The sequence below is a fragment of the Dendronephthya gigantea genome, unplaced genomic scaffold, assembly GCF_004324835.1.
Source record: "Dendronephthya gigantea isolate DGI-Jeju-01 unplaced genomic scaffold, DenGig_1.0 000180F, whole genome shotgun sequence".
Lineage (NCBI taxonomy): Eukaryota > Metazoa > Cnidaria > Anthozoa > Malacalcyonacea > Nephtheidae > Dendronephthya > Dendronephthya gigantea.
The window spans coordinates 195505-207300 of NW_021163190.1; the positions used below are offsets into that span (position 1 = coordinate 195505).

Below are 11796 nucleotides of genomic sequence, written 5' to 3' on the forward strand. Positions count from 1 at the left end.
CAGGCCACAGACGGGTTTCTCGTCAGAATTTTCCCGCCTAACTTTCCCGTCCAAACAAACGGTTAATTTGAACGGGAATCCCTTCTGGACGAGAAACTCGTCTTAAATTCGCATTTAGACGGATAAATCAGACGAGTTTCTGAAATATCAACACGGTCAAGGACGGAACAAGGGTAAAGCCCGCCGCACAAGAGAGCTATCAGCTGAACTAACGACCTCGCGAGGCATTTAACTCAGCCTGAAAACTATCCGCACACGATAGAAACTTGCCTCTCGAGGCGAATTCCTCACGAGAAACTATCCGCACACGAGAGTAACTTGCTGAGCTAACAGCCTCGGGAGGTCTTTACCTCAGCTACCAGCTCTAGTGTGAGGCGCGCTTAACTGAGAAAATAAACAAAATTATTATCGTAATACTCACGATACCTTTTTAGCATTACCCGACCCATCACACGTGTAAATTTTATATCCATTCCAAGTCATATTAAGACGGGTTTTTACAATCAACTTTCATGTCTAAGATGAATTTCCCGTGCCTAATATGAATCTGGTTGTTAATGTGAGAGAGATGATACCTTCGGCTTCTCCGCTTCCTTGAATATACAATCCATTGTTATATGGTTTGTTGTTGTTTGAATAAGAACGTATTTTTCGTCAAATCTTCGCAGCAAATGGTGTCATGACAGAGCTCTCTGGTTTGCAAATTATGTCGACACCATTGTGTGTACGAGAACCTCTGTATAATGATAAATTCACGTTAATTTAATTGTTTTGTAAGATTATAAGAATATTATCGATTCGCTGTGTTGTTACAAGGTTACATCTGGTCTTACCTTGGTGTTCCGAAATCACCACAACCCTGACTGTCACATTCACGGATTGAATTTCTACCATTTGAGCTGCAAAGCTGACCAAGTTTAAAACATTCAACCGCATTATCTAGAAAAATAAATACAGAAAAACACGATGAAGAATAACAAAGTGATACTTGAGAATTCTATGAACAAAGATATATATCACAATATGTATTCCAGTACCTGCAAAGACTAGGAATATAACAACGATCTTAACAACTCCAAACATCTTTGATCTGCTAAAATTTAATCTTCTAGCTTGAAATAGCTTTTCATCGATATAATGACCGCACTTATACAGGATGTTTAAAAAAACACAACACTTAATATTTATGAATATTTTGATACGCTATACGATCTTTTGTGATCAAAACGAAAGTGAATTTCATAAACACTTTGAAAATGCGTTTTTTTTATTCACCACAGCTGTAGATCAATCCACAAAATATCCTGAACCATTTGTGTGTTGATGAAAACTCATTTAGATTGGAATATTATTGCACCGCGAAAATATTCAACTTGACTTAGACAGAGTAAAATACTAAAGTAGGTCACATCTGGGTGCATTGCAAGCTAATGGGTTAACAAGAGACACTGACAAATAGTTTTGTTAACTCGTTAACTGACAGTATTCTTCCACTGATGAGTAAAATCATCTGACATTAGACAGAGTAAAATACTAAAGTAGGTCACATCTGGGTGCATTGCAAGCTAATGGGTTAACAAGAGACACTGACAGATAGTTTTGTTAACTTATTAACTGACAGTACTCTTCCACTGATGAGTAAAATCATCTGACATTAGACAGAGTAAAATACTAAAGTCGGTCACATCTGGGTGCATTGCAAGCTAATGGGTTAACAAGAGACACTGACAGATAGTTTTGTTAACTTATTAACTGACAGTATTCTTCCACTGATGAGTAAAATCATCTGACATTAGACAGAGTAAAATACTAAAGTAGGTCACATCTGGGTGAATTGCAAGCTAATGGGTTAACAAGAGACACTGACAGATAGTTTTGTTAACTTATTAACTGACAGAACTCTTCCACTGATGAGTAAAATCATCTGACATTAGACATAGTAAAATTAAGTAGGTCACATCTGGGTGCATTGCAAGCTAATGGGTTAACAAGAGACACTGACAGATAGTTTTGTTAACTTGTTAACTGACAGTACTTTTCCACTGGTGAGTAAAATCGTCTGACATTAGACAGAGTAAAATACTAAAGTAGGTCACATCTGGGTGCATTGCAAGCTAATGGGTTAACAAGAGACACTAACAGATAGTTTTGTTAACTTATTAACTGACAGTACTCTTCCACTGATGAGTAAAATCATGTGACATTAGACAGAGTAAAATACTAAAGTAGGTCACATCTGGGTGCATTGCAAGCTAATGGGTTAACAAGAGACATTGACAGATAGTTTTGTTAACTTATTAACTGACAGTACTCTTCCACTGATGAGTAAAATCATCTGACACGATTAGGAAAAATCAAGGTTCATAATGCTGGATCATGCAGTTTGACCCAATCACTTTGCATACATAGCTCAGTGCGTTATACTCCAGTCCCAGTTCTCTCTCTCAGCTCGCGATATTTATTAATTTATTTGTGGAAACACCGGAGCAAATTCCAAGAATTCCTGACAGCAAATGATGCATTTTATGCTCACGCTTTATTAGGAAGAAATATTTGTCTTCATAAACCGATCATTTTGGAGAAGATTTCGATAAAATACAAACACAGACTTCACCAAGAACGAACACTGTATCTATATTCAGTCTATACAGCGAGGTTTTTACTACAGAGCGACAAACAACACAGAACTTGCTTTTTTTATTTATTATTACGACACAAGAACGACGTGAAATATGGCTTCATATATACAAGGCTACGATAAAGAAAGGTTTGTCGACAAAATCAATCAAAATTTTCATTGCCAGATTTGCTTCAACGTCTTGAAAGAGCCGGTTATGTGTTCGAGAAACCAGCATTCTTTTTGCCGTTGTTGTATTACGAAACATCTGGAAAATTCTCAAACATGTCCAACGTGTGCTGATGAACTGACCGTAGAGACTTTGATCGAACCACCGCGAATGGTTAAAGATTTTTTGAAAGAATCAAAAATTCGTTGCGTTTACATCGACAGAGGTTGTCAAGAAGTTGTAGAATTACAGCATCTTGACCGCCATGAAGATACATGTGGATATACACCAGCCGTTTGTACAAACCAAGGCTGTGGTTTAATTGTCAACAAGCGTGATCTTATTCACCATGAAAGTGAAGTCTGTGAATTCCGAAAGTTGAAGTGTCACTCGTGCGGAGAAATAACGAAAACTTTGGCAGATATGGAGGAAAGAATGGCGAATATCGAGAAAAATAATGTAACAATTGAAACTAAAATAACAAATTTAGAGAAAAATATGGCGAGAAATACAACAGTCGCAGTCGCAGATTTAAAAGCAGATATGGAAGGAAAACACGAAGCGGTTAACAACGAAGTCAAAGGATTGAAAACAGCTTTGGTCAGAGCTTTTGATGAAATTAAGGACGTTCTTATCACGATGGAGGGCAAGATAGAAGAAAACACAAGAAAAGTAAGAAATAGACCAAGTGGTGATAAGGAAAATATTATTGTTGCTGGAGGTTTTTTGACTAATTCTGTAGAGATGTTTAACTGGCGTCAAAGAACATGGTCGCCATTACAATCAATGCCAAAGGATCGTTGGGGAGCGACTTCATTTATTTATAACAATCATATGACTATAGCTGGGGGTAGCTGTGCTGGGTCTGACATTGTTGATGACATGATTAGAATGAATATTGACCCAAACCCTGATCTCTCAACACAGTGGAGTGACTGTCCCGTTGAACTACCTGATAAGTTGCAAAACCACAGCAGTGTGCTGTATAATGATCAGTTGATAGTCTCTGGAGGTGATTGCAAAAATGGTACATCTGACTTGATCGGATCAGCCCAGCTTGTTCCTCCCTATACTGTGAAGACCTTATCAAGAATGCCAGAACCAAGACAAGGTCACAGCATGGAAATATTTGATGATAATTTGGTGATAGTTGGTGGATTTTCAAATCGCCAATACAATGACATCCTCAGCAGTGGCATGCTGTACGGTATAAAGAAGAATGATCTGAAACAGTTATCACCACTGCCGTATGAAGTGTGTGGTATGGCAACTGTGAGATGGGGAGACAACATTGTTGTTATTGGTGGCACTGATAATCATGGCAAGACATTAGATACAGTTATCATTTACAATGTCAAGACAGGACAAAGTCACATGCTGCCATCAATGAGATGTAAGAGGAGGGGATGTACTGCAGTTGTTATTGAAAACAACATTGTAGTCCTGGGAGGGTGTGGTGAGGAAGGAGAGCTGAACTCAGTTGAAGGTTTCAACTTTGAAAGGTATTCTTGGGAAGAACTTCCAGAAATGTCTGAAGCAAGATGCTTGCACAGTGCTGTTGTTGTGTGAACAATTTGTAAAGTATTAAGTGAAAACTCCTAACATATTATGAACAATTGAAATGAACTATAAGATTTTCACAAAGATATAGAAATAGATTGTAGCATTCTAAGTTGATTGTCAGACATATACTCATTTGTATTTTTGTAATTGAATTTAAATTGAGTCAGTTCTTAGAATTATATATTAAAGAACAATAACAAATCTTTGAAATAGATTTTTACTTTGAGAAAAGGTTTAAAATGAAACACCAAATAAAACATTTGAAATAAGCTTTTCTGCTCCTCCCACCAACTTAGGTTTTTCAACCCCCCCCCCCACCTGTTTTTTACCCCCCCCTACCTAGGTTTTTCACCCCCCTTTCCATCTAGGCTTTTCACACTCACACACACCCTCGCACCTACTTTTTTTAGCCATAACCCCAACCCTCCCCACCTAGGTTCTTCTGCCCTGGTCCCCTAGACCAAGAATCCTAACTGAGCCTCTGCCTGAAGAAATAGCTCAGTTACCTATTTTAAATATCAGCCTGTCTGTAAATGATGTCTGTGTCTGTCAGACTGCCACAGACAGTCATATTTTAAAATTTAACAATTAACAAGATTTGGAGAGACAGTTTTACTCTTTACTAAAACAGAACCCAGAAAATTCTTGTTTCAAGTTTGCTCACAGATTGTTTTGTAATTTGACGTTTTCCATCGCGTCCTTGAAGGCTTTTAGTACAAGATTTACATTATCTTTTGTACTGTTCAACCCCATCAGAGACCAACACGCCATGTCTGAAAAATTTCATGACAAAAAGTAAGGTTTTTCAAAGGGGAAAAAATTTACGATCATGAAGCGAATATCTGCGAATATGGAGAAGAAAATTGTGAATATGGGTACCTTTCCAGCAGATCTTCCAAGACCGCCTAAAATATCCATTTTAGATCTGAAAAAGAAATTGATTATTCAATTTTAACACTCTCTCTCTTTACTGGACCTCCATGAATCACCCCCCTGCAATGCTAAAAAATGCAACTGTTACCAGGGGGGGATTTTCCCAAGATTCATCACTCAGTACGTAAGTCGGTAAGTACGTAAGTAGTATTACTGAGCAGGTACAGTAAATGGAAAATACAATGCTTTTGCAATATACAATGATATTTTTGTTGAAATAAAACCATATACGGTAGAAATAACTACAAAACCCTGCTCCAATTTACCAATGCAACAACTATTATTACAAATAGTGTTTTGGGTTTACGATTAAACCATTCTTATAAAGTTGTAAATGAAAATGTTGTGTTATTCCTGAGTAAGGAATTTCCTGCGATTTTCTCAACACTGAACCTTCATCAGCGAACCCTGAAGACTTCAAAAGGGTGAAATAAAATATTTGCACTAAAACCTATCAAAAATGAATGAAGTGAATTACTCTAGTGCAATACACGGGTCTACGCGGTTGTTCTCAAGTCATGCAACGATGAACCTTCCATATTTCATTTTAAAATTTATGGCTTTATTGTTGAAGAAAATGAAAGCGAAAAAGAGAAATTGTTTACAAGTAAAATAGTCAGATTGTCTTTTAAATTGTTGTGGAAAACTCATTTTGTTTCGAGAAATGCATTATAGTTTCAAATTTAGTTTAGCCGAATTCATATTAGAGGCGGGAAACTCGTCTTACAAGGTCAAGGAAAACAGAAAACTTGTCTTACAGGGGAAACTCCTCTTGGAAACTCATCTTAGACGGGAAACTCGTGTGATGTGAATCAGGCCACAGACGGGTTTCTCGTCAGAATTTTCCCGCCTAACTTTCCTGTCTAAAGAAACGGTTAATTTGAACGGGAATCCCTTCTGGACGAGAAACTCGTCTTAAATTCGCATTTAGACGGATAAATCAGACGAGTTTCTGAAATATCAACACGGTCAAGGACGGAACAAGGGTAAAGCCCGCCGCACAAGAGAGCTATCAGCTGAACTAACGACCTCGCGAGGCAGTTAACTCAGCCTGAAAACTATCCGCACACGATAGAAACTTGCCTCTCGAGGCGAATTCCTCACGAAAAACTATCCGCACACGAGAGTAACTTGCTGAGCTAACAGCCTCGCGAGGTCTTTACCTCAGCTACCAGCTCTCGTGTGAGGCGCACTTAACTGAGAAAATTAAACAAAATTATTATCGTAATAATCACGATACCCTTTTTAGCATTACCCGACCCATCACACGTGTAAATTTTATATCCACTCCAAGTCATATTAAGACGGGTTTTTACAATCAACTTTCCTGTCTAAGATGAATTTCCCGTGCCTAATATGAATTTGGTTATTAATGTGACAGAGATGATACCTTCGGCTTCTCCGCTTCCTTGAATATACAATCCATTGTTATATGGTTTGTTGTTGTTTGAATAAGAACGTAATTTTCGTCAGATCTTCGCAGCAAATGGTGTCATGACAGAACTCGCTGGTTTGCAAATTATGTCGACATCATTGTGTGTACGAGAGCCTCTGTATAATGATAAATTCACGTTAATTTAATTGTTTTGTAAGATTATAAGAATATTATCGATTCGCTGTGTTGTTACAAGGTTACATCTGGTCTTACCTTGGTGTTGCGAAATCACCACAACCCTGACTGTCACATTCACGGAATAAATTTCTACCATTTGAGCTGCAAAGCTGACCAAGTTTAAAACATTCAACCGCATTATCTAGAAAAATAAATACAGAAAAATGAGAATAACGAAGTGATACTTGAGAACTCTATGAACAAAGATATATATCACAATATGTATTCCAGTACCTGCAAAGACTAGAATTTTTATTATTTCTGGTTTCGAGCATTTGAATCGGTGTTAAAGCATTTAGCTAACACGTGTTTTTTTCCTAAGCCATTGTTTGGATCACTGACATGCTTGTACAGGAACATCATGATCTGAGTCAATAATAATGTGGTCACACTCATCGGTCACATGCAGAATGTCTTCATTCACGTGATCAGTTATATTAGTAATTTCGTGTGGTATATCGTAAGGAAAGCTGAAGTCAGTTGAAGGTTTCAACTTTGAAAGGTATTCTTGGGAAGAACTTCCGGAAATGTCTGAAGCAAGATGGTGGCACACTGCTGTTGTTGTGTGAACAATATGCAAGGACCGCGGAGACGGGGGGCTGGGGGGGGGCTTTAGCCCCCGCACATCTTGTTAAGTTTCTCTTAAAGTGCAGGAACACAGTTTTCTGAGCTGTTTTTTTTATGATTTAGCCCCCCACCTTCTAATGCGCTCCGCAGGCCCTGATATGTAAGGTAAAACTCCTAACATATTATGAACAATTGAAATGAACTATAAGATTTTCACAAAGTTATGGAAATAGATTGTAGCATGCTAAATTGATTGTCAAACATATACTGATTTATATTTTTGTGATTGAATTTAAATTGAGTCAGTTCTTAGAACAATAATAAGTCTTTGAAATAGATATTTTCATTGAGGAAGGTTTAAAATGAAACACGAAATAAAACATTTGAAATAAGCTTTCTGTACCCCCTGCACCTAGGGTTTTTCACCCCCCCTCCCACATAGGTTTTTCAGCCACAACCCCACCCCTCCCCAGTTGGGTTCTTCTGCCCCAGACCAAGAATCCTAACTGAGCTTCTCCCTGAAGAAATAGCTCAGTTACCTATTTTAAATATCAGACTGTCTGTAAATATTTTGTAAATAGATTTTATTTGTAAATAGATGGTGTGTGCCTAAATCCATCATCATCTATACGCGTTTAGAAAAAGTTAGTTAAGACTACCTCGTTTTCAATATTGTACAAGTGTTTTATCATTTTTCGATGGTGAGTACTGAGTAGGAGCGAAAAGTGTTATAAGCAGTAGAAATCCCTGTTCGACGCTATATTTTCAAACATATTTCATTTAAAAAGTATTAGTGTGTGAATATCTTTACATTGAATGGCATTTCCTGTACAAATCAATAAATGTACATATATTCCACTTCATTTGAACACATCGTGCAGTTTTTCACTTCCAATTCAGTTTGGCTCCATTTTGAAATAAGCATTTCGGGGGGGGGGGGGGGGTGTGAATGCCTCTAGTCACTTGTTAAGCATGCGCAGCAAACGATGCGCAGTGACGAATCGCTTACGCTTTTTAGTCAGAAGAGAAACATCAGGGTATTAATCTGTGGCCATATGATCTATCTATAAACTATTTATTACGACTGATTTTTCTTAGTATAAAGTATCATTTTCTTCGAACTCATTTCCATATAATGAAATAAGAAATTCCTAGCAACATAAACACAAGCAATTGCAAGTCAACATTGAATAAACAACAGGTACTCAGCTTTTGTCACAAGACAATAATAATAACATAGTTAATTTATACCACAAATTCCTGTCCACAAAAAACTCTTTAAAAACTTTAAAAGGAAGAGAAGAGATATTTCTCTGCTGTTCTAAACAGATAATTTTGCAGGAAATACATTGAGAAAATACAAACACAGACTTCTTCAAGAACGAACACTGTATCTATATTCAGTCTATACAGCGAGGTTTATACTACAGAGCGACAAACAACACAAAACTTGCTTTATTATTACGACACAAGAACGACGTGAAATATGGCTTCATATATACAAGGCTACGATGAAGAAAGGTTTGTGGACAAAATCAATCAAAATTTTCATTGCCAGATTTGCTTCAACGTCTTGAAAGAGCCGGTTATGTGTTCGAGAAACCAGCATTCTTTTTGCCGTTGTTGTATTACGACACATCTGGAAAATTCTCAAACATGTCCAACGTGTGCTGATGAACTGACCGTAGAGACTTTGATTGAACCACCGCGAATGGTTAAAGATTTTTTGAATGAATCAAAAATTCGTTGCATTTACATCGACAGAGGTTGTCAAGAAGTTGTAGAATTACAGCATCTTGACCGCCATGAAGATACATGTGGATATACACCAGCCGTTTGTACAAACCAAGGCTGTGGTTTAATTGTCAACAAGCGTGATCTTATTCACCATGAAAGTGAAGTCTGTGAATTCCGAAAGTTGAAGTGTCACTCGTGCAGAGAAATGACGAAAACTTTGCCAGATATAGAGGAAAGAATGGCGAAGAATAATGTGACAATTGAAACAAAAATAACAAATTTAGAGAGGAATATGGCAAAAAATACCGCAGATATAAAAGCAGATATGGAAGGAAAACTCGAAGCGGTTAACAACAAAGTCGATGGATTGAAAACAGCTTTGGTCAGAGCTTTTGATGAAATGAAGGACGTTCTTATCACGATGGAGGGCAAGATAGAAGAAAACACAAGAAAAGTAAGAAATAGACCAAGTGGTGATAAGGAAAATATAATCGTTGCTGGAGGTTTAGGAATTAACTCTGTAGAGATGTTTAACTGGCGTCAAAGAACATGGTCGCCATTACAATCAATGCCAGAGGATCGTTATGGAGCGACTTCATTTATTTATAACAATCATATGACTATAGCTGGGGGTTGCTGTGGTGTTTGGTTTGTCATTGTTGATGATATGATTAGAATGAATATTGACCCAAACCCTGATCTCTCAACACACTGGAGTAACTGTCCTGTTAAACTACCTGATAAGTTGAAAAACCACAGCAGTGTGCTGTATAATGATCAGTTGATAGTCTCTGGAGGTGATAATGGAAATGTTTCATCAGACTTGATCAAATCAGTCCAGCTTGTTCCTCCCTATACTGTGAAGACCTTATCAAGAATGCCAGAACCAAGACAATGTCACAGCATGGAAATATTTGATGATAATTTGTTGATAGTTGGTGGAAGTACAACTGGCCATCACAAAGACAATCTCAGCAGTGTCGTACTGTACAATATAAAGAAGAATGAGCTGAAACAGTTGTCACCACTGCCGTATGAAGTGAATGATATGGCGACTGTGAGATGGGGAGACAACATTGTTGTTATTGGTGGCGAAGACAAACAAAGTTATAAATTAGATACAGTTATCATTTACAATGTCAAGACAGAACAAAGTCACATGTTGCCATCAATGAGATGTAAGAGGTGGGGAAGTACTGGAGTTATTATTGAAAACAACATTGTAGTCCTGGGAGGGAGGGGTGAGGACGAATACCTGAAGTCAGTTGAAGGTTTCAACTTTGAAAGGTATTCTTGGGAAGAACTTCCAGAAATGTCTGAAGCAAGATACTTGCACACTGCTGTTGTTGTGTGAACAATATGTAAGGTATTAAGTGAAAACTCCTAACATATTATGAACAATTGAAATGAACAATAAGATTTTCATAAAGTTATAGAAATAGATTGTAGCATTCTAAGTTGATTGTCAGACATATACTGATTTGTATTTTTGTGATTGAATTTAAATTGAGTCAGTTCTTAGGATTATTAATTAAAGAACAATAACAAATCTGTGAAATAGATATTTTAATGGAGGAAGGTTTAAAATGAAACACCAAATAAAACATTTGAATTAATATTTTCTGCACCCCCTCCACCTAGGTTTTTCACCCCTCCTACCACCTAGGTTTCACTCCCCCCCTCCCACCTAGGTTTTTCAGCCACAACCCCACCCATCCCCACCTGGGTTCTTATGCCCTGGTCCCCCAGACCAAGAATCCTAACTGAGCCTCTGCCTCAAGAAATAGCTCAGTTACCTATTTTAAATATCAGCCTGTCTGTAAATGATGTCTGTGTCTGTCAGACTGCCACAGACCAAGTCATATTTTAAAATTTAACAATTAACAAGATTTGGAGAGATAGTTTTACTCTTTATTAAAACAAAACCCTGATTAACTAATATAAATTGGTTTGTCAACTAAAATAAAATTCTTGTTTCAAGTTTGCTCACAGATTGTTTTGTAATTTCACGTTTTCCATCGCGTCCTTGAAGGCTTTTAGTACAAGATTTACATTATCTTTTGTACTTTTCAACCCCATCAGACCAACACGCCATATCTGAAAAATTTCATGACAAAAAGTAAGGTTTTTCACAGGGAAAAAAATTACGATTATGGAGCGAATATCTGCGAATATGGAGAAGAAAATTGTGAATATGCATACCTTTCCAGCAGATCTTCCAAGACCACCTGAAATATCCATTTTATATCTGAAAAATAAATTGATTATTCAATTTGAACACTCCCCGTTTTTATTCGACCTCTATGAATCCCCCCTGCAATTATAAAAATGGCGCTGTTGGCAGGGGGTACTCTTCCCAAGATTAATCCCTCAGCAAGTACCGTAAATGGAAGGAATCACCCCCCCTGTCCATATTGAAAATGGGCCTGTCGGCAGGGGGGTGATATCCTCCATTTACAGTACTTGCTGAGTGGATGAACCACTTATGGAAAAAACAATGGAGTTGTTCTTCTGATAGGTATTCTGTGCCTACACTTTCTTTTTTTTTTATTTTTATTGTATTTTTATCTTTACTTGAAAGCACGACATGAAATTACC

At 37.4% G+C, this 11796-nt stretch overlaps 2 protein-coding genes across 2 annotated transcripts in view; both read right to left on the reverse strand.

The window, feature by feature from the left end:
• Positions 1–654: 654 nt before the first annotated feature.
• On the reverse strand, positions 655–1237 carry LOC114538329 (leukocyte cell-derived chemotaxin-2-like). The gene is made up of 3 exons (XM_028559482.1): positions 1038–1237; positions 834–939; positions 655–736 (listed from the first exon to the last, which is right to left on the reverse strand). Exons 1-3 carry the CDS (start codon positions 1081–1083, stop codon positions 655–657), a joined length of 234 nt encoding a protein of 77 aa, XP_028415283.1. The 5' UTR covers positions 1084–1237.
• Positions 1238–10975: 9738 nt separating this feature from the next.
• Positions 10976–11796, reverse strand: part of LOC114538336 (serine--pyruvate aminotransferase, mitochondrial-like) — a 42847-nt gene continuing 42026 nt past the window's right edge. The window contains exons 9-10 of the mRNA XM_028559491.1: positions 11401–11446; positions 10976–11295 (exon numbers count right to left, since the gene is read on the reverse strand). Of these exons, the coding sequence (XP_028415292.1) occupies positions 11185–11295; positions 11401–11446 (157 nt within the window). The 3' untranslated portion in view covers positions 10976–11184. The remainder of the gene's footprint in view (positions 11296–11400; positions 11447–11796) is intronic.